Here is a 20707-nt window from a genome sequence, read left to right as displayed (position 1 = left end):
AGCAAACCAGGACTTTTACTTTGATATTGTAACTATATTTTACTACTAATACTTTTGTACTTTTCCTGATGAAGGAATTTAATGTAGGACTTTTTTTTTTTTTTTTTTACTTTGCTGTGTTGGTATTTTTTATACTTCTTCCACCACACCAATCTAAATTAACCTTTTTAGAATCGAATTTATAGGTTCACTGTTCAACAAACAAACAAACAAAAATATTAAGTGGATTTTTGTCAGACAAAATTGTGCATCTGATTTGGTGAACGCTGAATATTCTCCCTGTTGACAGTAAATGTGTGTTCCTCGTTCAGAAAACCGTCCAACAGCGATGCGGTCTTGTAGAAATAATCATCAAATGAAGCCTTCGAGCGTTTTGCACCAGATTATTAATATTATGTAGGTCGGGTTTATTTATACCCTTTTATTTGTGAAAATGGAAACCTCACCGGAAATAGAACCCGTCGGTTTCCGGCCACCGCTTTGAGTCCCGCCCCAGCAAGTCTGTGCCATCTTGTATTTAGCAAGAACAAAAAAAAAAAAAAAAAAAAGGGAAAAAAAAAAAAAAAAAAAAAAAAAAAAAACCGGAGGAAGAAACACGTCCGGCCCGGAGGATGGGGCGCAGGTGTTAGGACGAGTTAAAGAGAGTGTTTGTGTGAGAAAGGCTCGGTGCACCGGGACAGTATGTTCGGAGGAGCAGCACCGCGGAGAACCGACAGCCACACCCCGCGGGACAGCTAACGGTAACGTTAGCCTGCGAAGCTATCGAGGCTAAGCTAGCCAATTAGCTGCGGCTCGTAAACCCAGTAACGGAAAGAGAGCGGCGGCGGCGGCGAGCTCCACGGTCCTGTCCCGAGCCCGCGGAACCGGCAGCTGTTGTCTGGAAGAAAAGAAAAAAAACAACCTTTAATTTAGGGTTCCGCGTCGTTCTGAAACCGGGAGGGACTTCGGTGGAAATGGGCCGAGCGTCGTGCTGATCGTCCGCCGGGAAGAAACCCGGGCTATGAGGAGCGAGGCTCGCTGCTAAGCTCGGCTGCTAACGGTTGTTTTTCGGTCCAGAGCGGAACCACAAGAAGCCGCGGTGAGTGGAGCTCCTCTCTCCGGGGCCGGCCTGCCTCTTTACCGGGGAGCGGCACCCTAGCTGCCCCCCAAATCCCCTATAAAAAAAAAAAAAAAAAAAAAAAAAAAAAAAAGGGGGTTCAAACGTGGCTCCGGGGCCGCCCGGTGATCTTTGATGTGTGTGTTTTTTTTAGCGGCCTGAAGGGGTAAAAATAGAACCGGAGTGAATGTACTTCACCTCCTTTGTGATGAATCATTTCAGCTTCAGTGAGTCAACGTTGTCTCCTCACAACCGAGCAGACACTTACAAGATGTTTAACAACAAAAGAAACATCTGGAGGGTTGTAATCCTCCACCATCAGTCTGCTGAAGGGAAATCAGGAAATATTCATTTGTCCCCATTTTAAAAAAAAAATTAAAAAAAAAAAAATCTAAAAACCTGGGAGCTGCTTTCATCATTTGAAAAAGCAGTAATTTCACACATAAAGTTGGTGCTTTTAAATGTGAAACGAGGCTAAAAATGCAGACAGTAAATCGCCAAGTTGTTCCAACAGCAGGGAATAAAAAATGAAGTGTGTAATTATCTCTGCGTGTAGAAAAGCATCTGAACTATTTAGGTTTTTTTTTTACTCCGTTATTAACAGCCTTCTTGCGTGTATAAAACAGATGTTAAAATGCTGCATGAGATATGAAATTAAAGTAGAACATTGGCTTCATGTTGGATCAGGATTCAGGCCCCAAACTTGTAAATATAATTAATTTTCCACAATCTTGGTGCCAGTTTTTTTTTGTCCCTCTATTCCTTTTTTTTTGTTGTATTTTGCTCTGCTGCTGTTCTCACATCAAATTAACTTTTACTTGCATCTGTTAACGAGTTCATAAAATCAGTTACTGGCTGTTCTCGTAAAAAAACACAGTGTTTACAACGATGCCGATGTTCAGTGGAGGTCGTTTTAAAGGTGTGTCGAGAGTGCAAACAAAAACCCTGATGGACGTAATGCTTTCGTGCGAACCTCTAATCAAAGCCACGCATCCCGACTTCCTCCCAAATAACTTGGGAGGGGACTCCCGTCTCCGGAGACCTGTCTTTCAGACCTCGGGAGGGTCCGACCGTGGTCTCCCTCCGGGGTGTCGACCCGTTAACGCTAATAAACTTGTCTCCTCCCAACAAGGAGCTTCTGTTGAACTGTGAGCAGGTTCGCGGCAGACTTCAGCCATGTGACCGCGGCACCACCGACACACCAAATTTAACGTCACACTTAGAGCTTTAAAAGAACAGTCTGCGTCTCTGTTTCCTCCCCTCCTCCCACTTTTATTTATTTTTTTTCCTCCCCGAGTTTGTTTTTCCACGTAGGAAGTTGAAGAAACTTGTTTTCTTCGTGTCGTTCTTGCGAGAAGAAAAACCAAATGACAAAAACCCGAGTCGTTTTTAATTTATTTTTTATTCCGGCGTGGGGACGATGAATAAAAAATGTGAGACGATGATTATTTTTGCACACAGCAGCACACGTCCTCATGCATGAGCTGAGGTTTTCATAAAATTTTCACTTTGTTATGAATACAGCAGCGGACTTATGCAACGTGACCCCGTTTGCAGGCTGTGATTATTTTCGTGGTGTTGAAGTGTTTGTGGTCCGGATTGTCTGCGGCTCCTTAAAAATGTGTTTAAATCAGATTTTTTTTTTTTTGGAGGGAGGATTTTTTTATTTGAGGTCATAAAACGTCTTAATTAAGATGTTTATAGAGAAACCGTGATGACCTACATCGTCAATGCTGCAAGTTTAAATGCAGAATCGGCTGTTTTTCAGTAAATAACGGCTAAATCTACGTGTTTTAGGTTTTATTTTAGACCCGTATTAAACATTTTGATTACTACATTGTAATACATGTATAATAGATTTGGCTCTGAGATTGATGTGGACAGATTTAAAGCTCAGCCCTGATGTGTGTTTGTTGTGCTGTGGAGGATCTGTTCACTGCTCAGTTAAATAGCATCACATTTGAATTTCAAAGAGCGAGCAGCTCCTGTGTGGAGGAGGAGAAGGAGGACACTGACATGATAAAGAGCTCGGTTCCTCTCCGCTTTGTAAACTTGCTGCTCCTCCCGTCGACGCTCTCGTCCTCGGACTGCGGCCCGGAGTCGGGCCCCCTCGCCTCAGGTTGCACACCATCACCCCACCGAGTGCCACACGATGCACAACTGGAAACCGGTTGAGTGAGTTTTAAAGAACCGTTGGGTCGAGTCAGGGGTGTGTGTGTGTCTCTCTCTTTTTTAAAGGGAGCCAGCCCCGGCAGCAGCGCTGCGTCGAACGGGGGGGCCCGGGGCCGCGTGTTCGTGCAGGCGGTGACTCACGGAGGTCCGGTTCTGTTTGCCGGCTCGCCTCCTCGGGGCTCCAGCTGACACTCGGAGGATGAGCAGCTACATTAACCCCGTTAGAGAGCGCCGCTGAGTCAATGAGGCAGCTCGGCGCACATCCAGCGGCTGCTGCGGTCACGTGACTCCGCCCGAAGGCTCGTCTTCACGTTTCTTCGGTTTGATCGGAGCGTCGCGGTGCTCCGATCTCGCAACGAGCATGTAGTTACATGCGTGTTAACGGGAAGTCAATGTGCCCCTCGGGTGGGCTGTTTATCACCTTTTTTATATTTCACGTGAAGCTGTAATCAATAAATCTGCTGCTGTTAATAATTTAGGGTTGTTTTTCAAACAACGGCAGAAAAAAAAATCTCGATGCCATGTTGTTCTGTGAAATCAAAGTTTCACAAATGTTTCATAATGATATTCTTAATGATGCGATTAAATAATAGCAACTGACCTCTTTTCTTCTTCTTCTTTTTTTTATACTTTCTCTGTAATTTTGGTGATTTGCCGTGATGATCCCTTCAGATCTGTTTGTTTATGATCTAAAAATACAATTTATAATAACATTTCAGCCAGAATTGATGATTTTGATATTCTGTCAAGAACCAGCTTCCCACCGGTTGATCACAAACTGCACGAAGGACTCAACTTTGAGATTCTGACATTCGAACCCTGTAAATATACATTAATCACGTTGAACATCTTTAACAAACAGAAACTCTTTATGTTCAGTTCATGAATCTGAAAATCGCTGTGTGCGCTTTTATTCCGCAAACTGTCCGTGCTTTTATTTCCTGTTGGCCCAAACCGAACATTGAATAATTGAAACTCCCCTCGTGTTGAAGTGCACTTTGTGAACACCAGCTGCCATTTTTCCCCCACCCTCCCACCCTCCTCCACCCCCGCACCACGTCGGCCCCATGCGCGTCGCTCTTCTTCTGTGGTTTAGTTTCTCTTCCTCGTTGGAAGCCGGTTCTTCTCCGTCACCACGCCTTCTTTCCTAGACAGGTCAGCTGTGGCAGAGAGAAAGCTGTTGTTTACCGCCGCCGAGGTGCCGCTGACATTCCTGCGATATTACGCAATTTTGTGAGGGGGGGAAGAGGGGGGGGGGCTGACGGCATCTCTGTGTTGGTGCATTTGAAGACGGAGGAGAACCAGAATGCATTTTCCAGCATGTTTAACGCATTAATTAGTTTTCTGCCCAACTGAAGTGGAAAAACAGACGCTTCACTTCCTTCTAAAACATCACGGGCTCCCGGCCCGCCGTCCAAATATAAAACGCAGCGTCGCCGCCTCCGGTCACAGAGCCGCTCACGTGACCTCTGACGCGTCCGTCACATTTATATCTGGGATATCTCAGATCTTCACAGGCCGGAGGATGTGTCGCTCGGTTTGATGACGAAGCCTCGCTCTGACCTCTGACCTCTTGTCCCCTCCCAGGCCCTGGCCATGCCCTCGAATGCACGGGCGGGCAATCTGAAGGACCCCGATGTGGCAGATCTCTTCTGCAAAGATGATCCGGAGAAGCTGTTCGCCGACCTGCGCGAGATCGGCCACGGCAGCTTCGGCGCCGTGTACTTCGTGAGTAGGATGTGAAGTCCGAGCGTTTCCGTGACTCTCTGGATGTTTTGTGTCTGCCTTCAGCTGCCGGATGAACCAGATGATCAGACTCTCCGAGTCCGAGATGAGGCCTTTTTGGTTTTCACCTCTCGGCAATAATTTTAGAGTTTTGAATAATAGCCGAAGCGTTTTCATATTCTGTCCGGCCATGATTTTAGAACGTGGTTGTAGTGTGTTACTCCCATCACAAGGTGGCGGTAATGCACCGAAAACCTGCCAACCTCTGTTAAACAGCATGAGGAGAAGATGACCATGTTGCTTCCAGCTGCAGGGCGAATAATCGATCAGTAGTCGATCAGTGATGAACATCTGTACACTGTAGCTACACAAAATAACCTTGCTTACACTCTCCCCCCCTCTAAATGCAAGAGTCTCAGCATGCACATCTGTCCCGCCCACTTTTTGAGGCCTAATATCTAATTAATCACACCTGTCACAGAAGCTCCACCCACCACTATAAACACCGGAACAATCGGTAAAATCAGATGTCTGGGACCTGAACGTGTTTTTCAGCAGGTCAAAGGTCAAACAGTCGGAGTTTTCCACGTGTTTGTGGTTTTGTGTTGAAGATGTTTCGCTGCTGCTCAGGAGAAAGTCAGACTGTTTTTCGGTCGAGCGTTGATCCGTGTTAATTTGTGTGGGTTTATATATGTGTATTAAATATATATATGAAAAAATATATATATATATTTACGAGAGAAGCTGTGAAAGTGAAAATGCCTCGTCCTCTTAGGAAAAGAGTGGGAACGGTGTGTGTGTGTGTGTGTGTGTGTGTGTGTGTGTGTGTGTGTGTCACACTTCACCTGCAGAGCGGCTGAGTGGTAGACGAACACCTCCACGCTGTCTGACTGTGTTCCAGCAGCTCTGAGCAGGAACACACACTGAATCCACGTTCAGAAGCTTTTTTTTTTTTTTTTTCTATTCTCACTGTTTCTATGACGTCTTTAAATTGTTCCACATTTTTACTGCTTGGAAGTTTTCGCAGTAGAAACGCAGCCGACGTTGTTTACATTCTGGGTGGGACTGAGCGTCACCACGGCGACCACGACACCCCCGCCTTCCCTCCCCCTGTCTGCTGTCTGTTAGCAGCATCCTCCCTCCGGATTTAGGATTAAGCCCTTTCGGAGGATTAAGCTCTTTGAATAGAAAAATATGACCGTTTGATCCACGAGTAAATAATAATGCAGTTTGGTCGGACACGTGGACGTCTTGCATCCTTCTCCGTCCTCACTGGGAGCGTCACGTCCATCCTGACGCCACCGAGTGGTTGAAAACTGAGCTGCAGTCTGATTCTAGAAAAGATGGAGTTTTAGTTTCCACGACAGTGACGACGCAGAACCGACGAAGGAAACCTGTTTTTGTCAGGCGTTAAATGTTTTTTTTAATTTATTTATTTATTTTTTTACTCTTTGACTGTTCGATGGAAACGGTGGCGTTTGATTTTCTTGAAGATAATCTGAGCAGCAGTGAAAGGACACAGCATCTTGAACACGAAACAACAAACTGCCCACAAACACGTGGAAAACATTCGTTTTTGTTTCCCACAGTTTGGCAGTTTCATGGTGGTGGGCGGAGCTTCTGTCACCGATGTCGTTATTCAGATATCAGAAAGAAAAAAACCCGCTTCGTTTTGTGGCGTGTCTGTTCGATTGACAGGCTTGTTGTACGGCTCAGGTTTCCACTGTTGGTGGGCGGGGCATAGTGTCCTCAGGGTTCCCAGTTAGATCGAGTCTGGCCCCTCCCCCACCTCTTCCAAATATGCGAGAGACGAGAGCATCTTCATCATCATCAGATCAGACTCTGGTTTTATTGGAGAACATCCAGGTGTTCCTCGGTAAATTACATATTATGAATTAGCTGTATAACCGGTTTGTTCAGAGGAACTTCTGAAGATCACGCCTGTTCACGTGTTGATGAACTGCCTGTTCACGTGTTGTTAACGGCGTCTCCGTCCTCCATCAGGCCCGAGACGTGCGCAACAATGAGGTGGTGGCCATCAAGAAGATGTCGTACAGCGGCAAGCAGACAAATGAGGTAACATTTCCTCCTCATGTATTTTCATTGTTTTCCAGGGAATTAAATGGTATTCATCACCAATAATCTCTTAAAGCTCTCCAAAAAAAAAAAAAAAAAAAAAGATCCCAGATTTTAACATCCATTAGAGTTTGTAATCTTTAAATATCAGGTGGATCCTGAGATTTAACTTTTATTGATATTAAACCTAAAACAAAATGTCCAGTGAGTAAAAACAAAAGGGTGGACTGTGTGTGTGTTTGTGTGCAGAAATGGCAGGATATCATCAAGGAGGTGAAGTTCCTGCAGAAACTGCGTCACCCGAACACCATCGAGTACCGAGGCTGTTACCTGAAGGAGCACACGGCATGGGTACGAACCGTCTTCATTCAACGATTAATGACGACAAATTGGATTTCTAACTTGTTGAACATTAGTTTCAGTGTTTAAAATCCAGTTACAGCAACTTCTACAATCATATTCACACGTTTTCAAACTGGTTTTTCTATTCGTATCTATATAGTTTATTGACAATTAGACAAAAAAAAATAATTCAACTTAAAATATTGACGCTTCAAGTAAAACAAAGGTGCAGTTAAGAAAAAGACGATGGATAAAAAAAATTAAAAAAAATCCGCAAGGAAGGCACCTGCTGTGGTTATCAATATTTGTAAAAGACATTTTTTTTAGCTCTTCCATCGATACCCACTGGTGTGACATCCAGTAAACCACACAAATACTGTTTTAGTGCCTCAATATGTCCAAAATATGTGTGTAAAACAATCGTTTTAGTATTTTTGGCCCCTTTTTCAGACACTATCTGTCATTATATGTTATTATATTACATCTGTTGACCTGAGCCGTGTGTCCCTCAGCTGGTGATGGAGTACTGCCTCGGCTCGGCCTCGGACCTCCTCGAAGGTCAGCTCAGCTCTTCACACATTCACAGTTCTCACTCTGCGCTCTCGTCTCCTTCTGACTCTTCTTAATTTATTCTTTTTTTATTCTTTTTCTTTGCAGTTCACAAAAAGCCGCTCCAGGAAGTAGAAATAGCTGCTATTACCCATGGTGCACTGCAGGGATTAGCATATCTTCACTCTCACAACATGATTCACAGGTGAGCTTTCCTCACATGCCGGTTGTCATGACAACAACACTGCTGAAAATCCTGCAATACGTCTTTAGTGCACAAACCTGCATCTCCACAAATAAACCTATAGACTGTATCAGCAGGGGATGAAATGATCTCACAGTATTGAAGGGTGATGTGATCACGACCGGAAAATACTATTGTTAATTTTAAGAACATAACGGATGATTGACAGGCCGATAACAAGACAGACAGGTGGAGACCAAAAAAAACAACTATTTAAAAATAATATAGAAAACGGCAACCAAACGAGCAACTAAATAAACAATTTGAGATCAATGCGCACAACAAGATGGACATGATGAAAATGTCGGAGACATAAAAGCTAAAATATAACAGTTGCTGTTGTAAACAAACACAAAACAATTCACCGAATTAAAGCTGAGGCTTTAATATGTGAAAACCTGAAGAGCAGGTTGTGATTTCACTTCATTTGTTAAACGGTGCCTTAGGTATCTTCCTCCTGTAACTCACCTGTGTGACGTCTTGATTCTCTTCCTGCAGGGACGTGAAAGCAGGAAACATCCTGTTGACGGAGCCCGGTCAGGTCAAGCTGGGAGACTTCGGTTCTGCCTCCATCGTGGCTCCGGCCAACTCCTTCGTTGGGACTCCCTACTGGTGAGATCTGGACTCCAACCTGCCGTCTTCTACTACTACACTCAATTAGGAAAGTGTGCAGAGGTTTCCCTTTATGCCTCTGGTTGACCTCTGCTGTGTGCTCTCTTCCAGGATGGCTCCGGAGGTGATCCTGGCCATGGACGAGGGCCAGTACGACGGCAAGGTGGACGTCTGGTCGCTGGGCATCACCTCCATCGAGCTGGGTACGAGCTGCCAGTCCGCCTCGTTTACGTGTGGACTCGGAGACGTGTGACACTGAACGTCTTCTGCTTCTTTTTCCACAGCCGAGAGGAAGCCCCCGCTGTTCAACATGAATGCTATGAGTGCCTTATACCACATCGCTCAGAATGAGAGTCCCATCCTGCAGTCCAACCACTGGTGAGGACGTCCTCGTCTCCTCAGACCCGCCGGGTCAAAGTTTGATCTGCGAAGAGCTTCTTTTAAAGACCTGAGACGTTTATCAGATCGTTTTTAGCATTTATTTGAATATTTTTACAAAACAGTTCAGAATCTGTTCCCATTGAAGTATTCGGAGAGTCGTTGCACACGTTAACGTGACCAACGTGAAAATCTTCCAACAAACCCGCTTATAGCTAACTGTTCCTGAGCCCATGCAGTGATTTCCACCCACAGAATCGTGGCTGTTTTTAAAGTAGTGCTGCCTGATGGGCCCGAAGATCACATCCATCCATTATTGTTTTCAGCTTTCTCCCTTGCATCTGATTTTGTGTAAAATTTTGAGGAAACAAAGATCAAAATCAAAGATAGAATATCCTGTTGCCATGGCGCCACAGTTCAAAGTGACAAAGAGGGAAGAAGAAGAGCACACAGACTAAATACAGCAGGGAGGGAGAGATGAAGCTAATCAGGGGGGCGGGGCCAACAATCATAGGAGGGACAGGAAGTGAAACAAAGATGAGACACAGAGGTGAGTCATTTCAAAAATAGAAACAGGAAGCACAAAAACCCAGACTGACCTAAAGACTGCAAAGAAGTCCAAACCAGAACAGAACCTCAGAAGGTCCCAGTAGAACTCGTGGTCACGTTAACGTGTGGAACTCAGGTGCTGATGTAGTAGTGATGGAGTACTTTCTCGTGAAGGTCGTTGCTTCCTCCAGCTTCCCGTTTGTCACAATTATATAACCTCCTCCTGTATTTTTTCTTCCAGGTCTGATTCCTTCCGTAACTTCGTTGACTCTTGCCTCCAGAAGATTCCCCAGGACCGGCCTACCTCGGACGTGCTGCTGAACGTGAGCCTCGTTTTGCGCCTTTTTATTTCATGAATCTCGTCTGCAGAGTCGTCCTCCTCCTCACTCCGTCGTTTCCTCCGCAGCATCGCTTCCTGTGCCGCGAGCGTCCGCTGACGGTCATCATGGACCTGATCGCACGCACCAAGGACGCCGTGAGGGAGCTGGACAACCTGCAGTACCGCAAGATGAAGAAGATCCTGTTCCAGGAGACGCAGCAGAACGGGCCGGTGTCGGAGGGAGGGGAGGACGAGGAGGTGAGGGACACGGGGGAGGGATGTCTGGGATGGGGGAAGTATGTCTGGGATGGGGGAGGGATGTCTGGGACGGGGGAGGGATGTGTGGGGAGAACCAGGAGAGATGTACAGATCCCGGTATGAAAACGAACAGGTGGAGTGAGATGAGAATAATTGTGTTTTTATTTGTGTCAGAAGGTGGAGCCGTACCTTTTAAGAATAAATAATAATACTTGTCTTTATTGGGTTTTAGGAGGTGGAGCAGTACCTTTAATAATAAGTGTGTGTATTTCCAGGAGGTGGAGCAGTACCTGCTGCAGACCGGCACCGTCAACAGCATGGAGAGCTCCCAGTCGGTTCCCAGCATGTCCATCTCGGCCAGCTCCCATAGCAGCTCCGTCAACAGCCTGGCCGACGCCTCCGACGACAGCAGCAGCGAGATGGCCATGATGCAGGAGGGGGAGCACACCGTCACCTCCAACAGCTCCATCATCCACCGGCCCACGGTAAAAAAAAAACACCAAAAAACCCCACCACATCCTCCTCTTCATCTTCAGTCAGATCGATTCAAATTCATTATTTTATATTGCAATTAAGATGGTGACGATAGTAGATAATGATGGGAATAAATGGTAAATAAAGTTTAAATCAAACTCCAAACCTCTTTTAAAACACATTTTAGTTTGAATTGTTTTCTCAGCTTGTTGAACAACACTAGAAACCATGAAGTGCATCTTTGGATGAGAAAAACAACCCCGAGTGAAAATGGGGTTGAACTGTGGGAGACTGTAGCTCAGTTGGTAGAGTGGGTTGCACAATAATTGGAAGGTTGATGGTTCGATCCCAGCTCCTCCTGTCCACATGCCTACGTGTCCTTGAGCAAGACGCTGAACCCTAAAATTGCTGGTGTGTTGTAAGTCGCTTTGGATAAAAGCGTCAGCTAAATGAAATGTAATGTAACTTTTCAGCCCTTGATAAACACTCTCTGATTGGTTTGAGTCTCACTTGAAATGAATTGATCCTCAGGGTCAGGACAACATCTATGACGACCCATACCAGCCAGAGATGGACCAACCTCAGGCTCCGTCAGCCGGGCGCCGCCGGGCCTACTACCGGAACCGGGACCACTTCGCCACCATCCGGACCGCCTCGCTGGTAAGAAGCCGCTGCACAGGAACCGTCCGCCATCAGATGAATAAACCATGTGGTTATTGTGGTCAAATATGACTCACTGGTTCCATTTTATAACCAGTTTTAAAGATTTTATTTTTCTGTGGATGTGAGGTGTGAATTATTCAGTGTTCAGGAGAGAAAAATAAAAAAAATCAGCTGTGTTCCGAGGTGAGTTTAAAAATGGCAGCCAGACACGTAGCCACGCACCGTCGGCCAAACTAACGTTGTCATGGCAACGTTTTCACATCGATAGCACCTGGAAGCTGCTGGTTTTTCCTTCCTGTTAAAAGAGGAAAAAAAAGGTCCCCCTCTCATGTGGGAAATGTTGAGTTCTTTTCGACAATGATATATAATTAATTCATAACATCTAATTTCTATAAATTGAGTTGAGTTTAATTCAATTGATTTGAAGGCTCCAGGTTAACTGAAGCTGGGTTTGGTTAAACAAAATTTGGTTCTGAGACTTTTTTCTAAGCCAATTTTTTTACCAAAAATATACAAATGTTTAGTTTTAATGCAGTTGAGAGTGGAAATAAAATATAATAATTTGTTGCTACAAGTAACAGACAGGCTGGTTATCGATTGACGATTTTAATGATGTTCCCTAAACGCCTCGCATGTTATCTGTAGAAGCCTCCTGGTCACTGCAACAGCTCGGACAGATAAACGGCCGACAAAAATGAGTTAGAAACCAGTGAAACACGGTATTGCACTGTCCCATTTATTCAGGTTGAAATGTGTGTGCTTTAATTGTGACGACCCGTGGAAAGGAAGCTGCTGTCGCTGGTACAAAGTTCATAGTGAACAACTTTTACACGCTTGTTTTCGTATCGAGGAAGAGCAGCACATGCCGAGCGGTCTGCGGGTTCCTCTGATCCGTGTCCTCCCGTCCTCCAGGTGACCCGTCAGATCCAGGAGCACGAGCAGGGCTCGGCGCTCCGAGAGCAAATGTCCGGCTACAAGCGCATGAGGCGGCAGCACCAGAAGCAGCTGATGGGGCTGGAGAACAAGCTGAAGGCGGAGATGGACGAGCACCAGCTGAAGCTGGACAAGGAGCTGGAGAACCAGAGGAACAGCTTCTCCACCGAGGCCGACAAGCTGGCCAAGAAGCACCAGGCCATCCTGGAGAAGGAGGTGAGACGGACGGACGGGTTCACGCAGCTGTTTTATTCCAACGTCGATCTCCTCAGATTAAAGCCTGTAACTTGTGTTTCTCTCTCTCTCTCTCTCTCTTGCTCGCTTGCTCTCTCTCTCTCTCTCTCTGGTTCCTGCAGACGAAGGCGGCCCTGGCCGAGGAGAAGAAGTTCCAGCAGCACATCCTCGGCCAGCAGAAGAAGGAGCTCACCAGTTTACTGGAGTCTCAGAAACGTCAGTATCGCCAGCGCAAGGACCAGCTGAAGGAGGTAGGAGATGATGATGATGATGATGATGATGATGATGATGATGGAGGAGGAGGAGGGGTACAGCGGTGGGAGGGCTGCCAGAGAAAATATGATTATTATTATTGTCAGTTAATTCTTCTTTATTCTAGTTGAAATCAGCATTCATGTAAAATCTCAATCTTTTTTTAATCCAACTTCATCTAATGATTCAATGAAACTGTTATTAAAATAGTTTACTGAACCTGAAACTCACACACACACACAAACACACACAAACACACACACACACACACACACACACACACACACACACACACACACACACACACACCTGTCAGTGGAAGATGGAGAATTATGAGGATGTTGTGAACAATCTTGAAAGACATCAAAACCTCTGTTCTCTCTGAACTTGTTCTCTCTCTCTCTCTCTCTCTCCCCCTCCCTCTCCCCTTCCCCCTCCTCTTCCCCCTCCTTCTCCCCTCTCTCCAGGAGCTGAGCGAGAACCAGTCGACTCCGAAGCGGGAGAAGCAGGAGTGGCTGATCCGCCAGAAGGAGTGTCTGCAGCAGATGCAGGCGGAGGAGGAGGCCGGCCTGCTGCGGAGGCAGCGCCAGTACTACGAGCTGCAGTGTCGCCAGTACAAGAGGAAGATGCTGCTGGCTCGCCACAACCTGGAGCAGGACCTGCTCCGAGAGGTGGGGATGGGACACTACGAGACTATTTATATAGATTATTATTATCAATAAACTTACAGCGACGACATCACATGAATATTATCCAAATCAAATTTAGCGTTTCACCCAAAAACAGGCGATTTAAATCTGCCTGAAACATCCTCTGGAGTACAAACAGTTCAGAAGAGGTGAGGTAACCCACAGTGACACCTGCTGGTTGTCACGGGACATGACAGCTGATCACAGATGATGCAACAACACCAGACTGGATGTAAAGTGTAATACCACTGGCGGCCACTAGGTGCTCCAATAGACTCCCATTCACTTCACAAAACTGCAGACCTGCAGTTTAATTCAACAGAAATAATCACTTTATATTTATTTTCTTCAAGTCGTCCACTCAGAAGACTTGACTTCCTGTCATGTGACCTGTACTTCCTGTCTCTCCCCGCTCCACCAGGACCTGAACAAGAAGCAGACCCAGAAGGACCTGGAGTGCGCCATGCTGCTGCGGCACCACGAGTCCACCCAGGAGCTGGAGTTCAGGCAGCTGGGCTCGGTGCAGCGGACCCGGGCCGAGCTCATCCGGACGCAGCACCAGACCGAGCTCACCAACCAGATGGAGTACAACAAGCGACGCGAGCAGGAGCTGCGGCAGAAACACGCCATGGAGGTCCGGCAGCAGCCCAAGAGCCTCAAGGTGCCGCTCCGATTCTTAAAAGTAAAAAACAAAAAAATCAGCCGGAAGTGTTTTAATTCTTCTTCTGTGGTTCATTGTGCATTCTGCCATGTTTCAGTCCAAAGAGCTGCAGATCAAGCGTCAGTTCCAGGAGACCTGTAAGATCCAGACCCGGCAGTACAAGGCCCTGAGGAACCACCTGCTGGAGAGCACTCCCAAGTCCGACCACAAGGCCGTCCTCAAACGCCTCAAAGAGGAGCAAACACGTAAGCTGGCCATCCTGGCTGAGCAGTACGACCACTCCATCAACGACATGCTGTCCACACAGGCTGTGAGTAAGGCAAGGAAACCCGCGCGCACCTGAACACACCTCAACATCCACTGCACCTAAACACACCTCAACATCTACTGCACCTGAACGCACCTCAACATACACTGCACCTGAACGCACCTCAACACATGCTAATACACCTGAACACACCTGAACGCTCTATTTAATCATGAATTAATCACAAGTTTGATTCATTTCCTTTATTTCTAGTTTAATTGGTGTTTAATAAAGACGATCAGAGACCAGTGAGATGATGTCAGACAGTTTTCTCACCTGTTCATCCTGTTAAACCAGCAGACAGCTGATCAGTGATTAGTTTAAAAACCCGTCGATGCTCCGAGCAGACGGACCTCTACTGATACCGAACCTCCTCCCGTTCTGACCCGACAGCTGCGGCTGGACGAGACGCAGGAGGCCGAGTACCAGGTGCTGCGCATGCAGCTGCAGCAGGAGCTGGAGCTGCTCAACGCCTACCAGAGCAAGATCAAGATCCACACCGACACGCAGCACGAGCGCGAGATCAAGGACCTGGAGCAGAGGGTGTCCATCCGCCGGGCACTGCTGGAGCAAAGGGTAGGAGCACCTGAACGCACCTGGACACCCCTGACGAACTTTACCTATACAGATAATGTAATAAACACACACACACACACACACCTTCCTCACTACAAACGCTCTCTGACCACAGGACTGTTTACATCATCCACTGCAGATGACGTTTGCTTTTAAACTGACACTTTTGCTTCCACATCAACATCAACGTTGTTACCACGGTAACCCATGCAGATAGGTTGATGAAGTCTTGAAACACCAGCAGTGCAGACGGTCTGTCCTAAAGATCTGATCTGATTTAAACAGTTGAAGTTTAAAAGTTTTACATTTAACCTTGTGTGTGTGTTGTCAGGTTTTTAAGCGTGTTTCCGTGTTTCCCGTCAGATCGAGGAGGAGATGCTGTCTCTGCAGAACGAGCGCTCCGAGCGGATCCGGACCCTCCTGGAGCGCCAGGCTCACGAGATCGAGGCGTTCGACTCGGAGAGCATGCGTCTGGGCTTCAGCAACATGGCGCTGAGCGGCATCCCGGCCGAGGCCTTCAACCAGGGCTATCCGACCCCCAGCCCGTCCTCGGGGTCCGGCGGCTGGCCCTCGCGGCCCGTCCCGCGGTCCGGCAGCCACTGGAGCCACAGCGTGCAGAACTCGGTGGCGACCCCGTCCTGGCGCAGTCAGAACCATGGCGGCGCCGGCGGCCCCGGCTTCAGCCGGGCCGAGTCCATCGCCTCCTCCCACGGCCTCGGCCGGGACGGCGAGCTGATGACGAGCCGGGGCCACTCCTCCTCCTCTTCCTCGTCCTCCTCCTCCTCCCACCACCCGCAGCACTACCTCCCACAGCACTACCAGCACCACCAGAGCACGCCGCAGCTGTACCGCGACGACCGCGACCCCCGGGAGCGCGAGCGGGCCCGCGAGTGGGTGGGGGGCGGCGGCCACTACTCCCACCACCCCCAGGGCCTCCACCACCACCATCACCACCACCACCACCACCTCTCGACCCACGCCTCCTCCCAGTCCCTGGCTCTGCTGCCTCCCCCGCCTCCACCTCCCCCCATCTCCCTGTCCTCCTCCTCCCCGCCCTCCTCCGCTTCCTCCTCCTCCTCGTCACAAGGGGGCTACGGCGGGGGCGGTCTGAGTGTCAGGGGCCCCAGCCTCATGGCCCTCAGAAACAGCCCCCAGCCACTGAGGAGGACGGCCTCCGGGGGGCCGGGGGGCGGCGGGAGCGATGGCGGGCTGAGCCGCAGCACTTCGGTCACCTCCCACATCTCCAATGGCTCCCATCTCTCCTACTCCTGAAGACCCCGCGGCGTCCTCCCCGCCGATGGGGGGGGGGCAACAGTGGGAGGTCGGTGCGGGGGGGGGGGGGGGAGGGGGGGGGGGTTAACTTTTAATGTTAGATTTTAAAACGCTTCACGGAGCCGCAGCAAATAATTCGACCTTTAAAAAAAACAACAAAAAACAACAAAAAAACCTACAATAGCAGTTTTAGAAGTTTAGATCTCCGGTAGGGACGCTGCAGGAGGAGACAGATGATGCCTTCACTGAGTCAGAGAATAAAACGAAAACAGAAAACACATCGTGAAGACGAGCCGCTGGTGCAGAGCGAACGAGTCTGTTCCTTCTGTAACACTTCGAATCATTGCACAGGATCGAGGGTTTGAACCGAGTCACCTGTCCTCAGGTGCAGCGAGAGATGGGGGGGGAGGGGATTAGGGCGGGGGGTGGGAGGGTGGAGGGAGGGGGTGGCAGGGGGTGGCGGAGCTTCCACTCGGCTAGCGGTGCTTTAAGAACCACTGTAACTATGTACATAGTGAATTGTAAACCCAGTTTTTTGATTTCTAAGTGTTTCATACGTTCAGTGGGGTCGGGGGTCAGGAGGAGGGGAAAGGGGGGGGGTGCAGCAGGAAGGGAAGACTTCTTGAAAAACAGCTGTTTTATTTCTAGTGATAAGATTCTGTACATGACAATAACGAACACTGCCATCTTTCTGTTGGGTGGAGACAACCACTGCCCTTTGGTCCTCTTAAAGGAACAGTCCCACATTTTGGGGGAGGAGCCTGTTTGACATCTGAGATTTGAAGATAATCAGTTTGTTCAGTACAGAAGAAGCTCCGTTATTATTTTTCCAACGACGTCACAACGCTTACGCGATTCATGTGCGGAGATTAAAAACTCTAACTAATTTTAATAACATCTCAAAATATCGTAGAAAAGTTGACACTAAAGTTCTCTCGATAACGTCATCAGCTTCGTACGACGCCGAATAAAACCTGCGCTGAAGTGTACGATAAAAATCCTCCATCTTTAATTTTACGTTTGGATGTTTTACGTAAGATGTTTGTTTTGTTTTCAGAAATATAGATATCAAAATACTCGAAAGGGCTTCCTTTGAATAGATTTTTACGTTTAATTTTAATTTAATTCATTTTAATTAAACTAAAATCATCTTTTGAAGCTGTTCACGATGAGGAGAAATAAAAAAAACAAAAAAAAACAATGTTGTTTAAATTGGCGGCTATATTGATATTAAAGAAAGACTCCAACGTCCGGTCCGAACCGCCGTACAATCTCTTCAGACCGAAGAAAGAAAAAAATAAACATAACTGTGTCGCATACGAACAATTCTGTTCGTTAAAGACTTTCCTCTAAAAAAAACAAAAAAACGTTTAATTAATACTGTAAACACGTTTTTTATTTTTTTATTTTTATCCTTTACATGCTTCTGGTTTCATGCTGAGCTAGGCTAGGCTAACTCGGGAAAGGTCGTGATTTTCAAATATTCGTGAAAATATAAAAAGGGTGTATAATCCTTTTTGTCCCGTGGTTGTAATGTGTTGCTCCCGTCAGCAGGTGGCGGCAATTCACCGCGAAGCTAAAAATCGATTAAATACTCGATTCGCTCGGAGCGACGGTTCGAATATTATCATGATCATTGTTGTATTTTTGCGCGTGTAATGCCGACGCAGATCTTCTTCCGTACTGAACCCGAACACTCGACGCCCGTCGTCTCACCTGAGCTCAAACGGCAAAGAAGATCTCGTTAAAGGGATGCTGCCAGGTGTGTGTGTGTGTGTGTGTGTGTGTGTGTGTTTGTTAGTGTGAATGTGTGTGTGTGTGTGTGTGTGTGCGCAGCGCTGACAGCTTCCCCCCACCAGTCTCCCCCCCCTCCCCCTCCCCCAGCCCCTCACCCCTCCCTTCCCCTCCCCTCCCCTCCCACAGTCTGTCTGCATCTGTAGATAAGATGTACATGTGCGTTACGAACTAGTGCAACTCAGTGCATGGAACTAATGTACAGACGACATTTGTATGAATAAACATGCACACTACCTATTTATATAAATGCATATAAATGTAAGATGCCTGTGTACACGTGGCCGGCAGGTATTCTGAAGATTGTTCACTGTCCAATCACCTTTGACTTGCATTGTACTGACCGGTGTACATAGAAGCACTAACCGAGGGCCGCGTTAGAGGAATAATGATGATTATTTTGTCACGTGAGTTAAACGATTTGTACTAGAAGCAGACAAATAGATGCTATCATTATTATTACTTCTACTGCAGTCGGAATATTTATGTTGTATGCTAATTTTTAAAAATGTAATTGCCAATTTTGACCACTAGGTGGGGAATAAGCGCAATGTTACTGTGATAGAGCTATAAAACAACAACAACAACAATATTAGTGTTTTTAAGGAGGACAAAAGGACTACCTTTCCCAGCATTCCTGTCGAGGTCTCAGGGGGAGGAGTCTCCGGTTGTGGGCGGGGCCGCGTCCTACTTTTTTATTTTTTTTATTTTTGAGCCAGTATTAAAAACGTGGAGCGTCCGCAGTCGAGCCGAGTAACAGACGTGTTTCCAGATTCTTTCACTACATTTGGTGCCATCATTTCTTTCTTTTTTTTAATTTTTAATTTTGCTGTTTTTTTTTTAATTTGTGCGAAGGACTTTCCCCCCAAAACACTGTAACCTGCAAAATATGGAGCCCAAAAATGGATAATAATATGAATAACTTGTTTAGAATAAAAGTCATGAAATAATTGAGGAAATTATTGAAATTCAACTCGTTATGAGGTCATCTTTAACAAATTATTTGATCATTATCATTTTTAATGCATTTTAGAGGAAAAAAAATGCCTTTCAAAAGTGTTTTTGTGGCGTTTTCCTCCAGTTACTTCAATTTCCTGACGGTTTTATTTTGTCTTATTGTTTTACTTAAAGTAAAATTAATTAAAAGTGCCACCAAAAAAAAGTGACGTAAAGAATTTTTATAAATTAATAATAAACAAAAATTACAGAAGTAGTGTGAGATTCATGTTTAAGAAATAAAATTGAAATTCAAGAAATGAAAGTGACTGGAAGTGAATAAATTTTTTTTTTTTTTAAAAAGCCATGACTATATAAAACAGCATTAACATCATTAGAAATAAAATATTTCAATGAGTTGAATTTAAATTTTTTCGGGTCGATAATTTCACAAATCTTTTTTTTTTTTTTTTGTGTATTTTACGTGACTTGTTCATCTAATGATTTATTTCATACTGACTTTTATTTCATTTGAACATTGCTCACTTCGGGACTCCGTAGCCGACCTCCACTGCGTGTTTTCGCCTCATCGTTTGATTTTGCACAGTCCGAATGGGTAGAAAAATCCAAGCTCCGCGCCATCGGACGCCGTCTGTAGTCGTCACGTCTACCTCATTTGCACTGATAGTCGAAGAATGTTTGGGTGGATTTTAAAGAAAAAAAAAAAAAGAAAGAAAAAAAAAAAAAACATGGTTCTTTTTCTTTTTTGTTTTCCTTCTCATTTTTTTGTGCAAATGTTGACGAGAGACGCTGAATGAGAGCCGGAGAGACAAATCAACGAGTGGAAGAGCTGTAAAATGTACCTTTTTCCTTTTTAACACATTATCGCTGCAGGACATGCTGGACTTTAACGGACTTTCAGGGCCGGACGCGAGTCACGGGAGACGTCGGGTTGACAGGAAGCTGCTGGTCGTTTGAAGCGTGAGATTTCTTTTTTTGCCAACCTTGTTTTATTTTGAAAAACCCGACCATTCCTGATGCGAGTTATTTTTGCCAAATTAAAGCTGCACCGGGGAAGTTAAAGTCACAACGAGTCCGACAGTGAAGCGACTCTTTAGTTCTGATCAATAGCTTGTGAGATGTTTACTGACTTCAGGATTTATGTACTTTGTCAAAAGTAAAGGATTTTTTTTGGGAAATTTTAATGTTTGCTGTCGTCTTCGAGTTAAATGTAAAAAAACAAAAACAAAAAAAAACAATTTGTTTATGTTCTGGTTGATAAAACGGTGGAAATGAAACTGCCTGTTAAATGTGACGTTTTGATAATTAGAGCTGAAACAAGCGAATTAATGTTCTGATCAATGGACTCAATGTTTTTTTTGTTTTAGCTCCTTTTAAAGGGAGAATTTTGTGTTTTACATCACAGAAAACTGAATCTCTTTTGAGTTTTCACAGTAAGAGGTTTTTTTTAATTTTTTTCACATTTAAAAAAAAAAAAAGTGTTTTGTAATGCTGTTTAACTCCACTAACTTTAAATTTTATGTCTCATTTTGTATTTTAAATGTCGGACTCAGGAAAAGTGTCATGATGATATGT

At 45.9% G+C, this 20707-nt stretch overlaps 1 protein-coding gene across 2 annotated transcripts; it reads left to right on the top strand.

The window, feature by feature from the left end:
• The first annotated feature begins 502 nt into the window (after positions 1-502).
• On the top strand, positions 503-16437 carry taok2a (TAO kinase 2a). Of its 2 annotated transcripts, none has more exons than XM_069165525.1 (20): positions 503-1078; positions 4856-4996; positions 6998-7069; positions 7319-7420; positions 7924-7969; positions 8069-8165; positions 8703-8816; positions 8928-9019; positions 9101-9194; positions 9985-10066; positions 10150-10320; positions 10596-10805; positions 11326-11454; positions 12370-12606; positions 12747-12875; positions 13344-13547; positions 13987-14226; positions 14324-14536; positions 14927-15109; positions 15473-16437. In XM_069165525.1, the coding sequence occupies exons 2-20, from the start codon at positions 4865-4867 to the stop codon at positions 16379-16381; spliced, it is 3456 nt and encodes a 1151-aa protein (XP_069021626.1). In that variant the 5' UTR covers positions 503-1078; positions 4856-4864; the 3' UTR covers positions 16382-16437. The 2 variants fall into 2 exon arrangements, with proteins under 2 accessions (XP_069021626.1, XP_069021624.1); XM_069165523.1 differs by having other exon boundaries at positions 14324-14545.
• The last annotated feature ends 4270 nt before the right edge of the window (positions 16438-20707 follow it).

The sequence above is a fragment of the Embiotoca jacksoni genome, unplaced genomic scaffold (assembly GCF_022577435.1).
Source record: "Embiotoca jacksoni isolate LCO1_2020_lvr unplaced genomic scaffold, fEmbJac1.0.p SCAF_34, whole genome shotgun sequence".
In the NCBI taxonomy this organism is placed as follows: domain Eukaryota; kingdom Metazoa; phylum Chordata; class Actinopteri; family Embiotocidae; genus Embiotoca; species Embiotoca jacksoni.
This window is presented reverse-complemented; position numbering and strand designations above follow the sequence as displayed.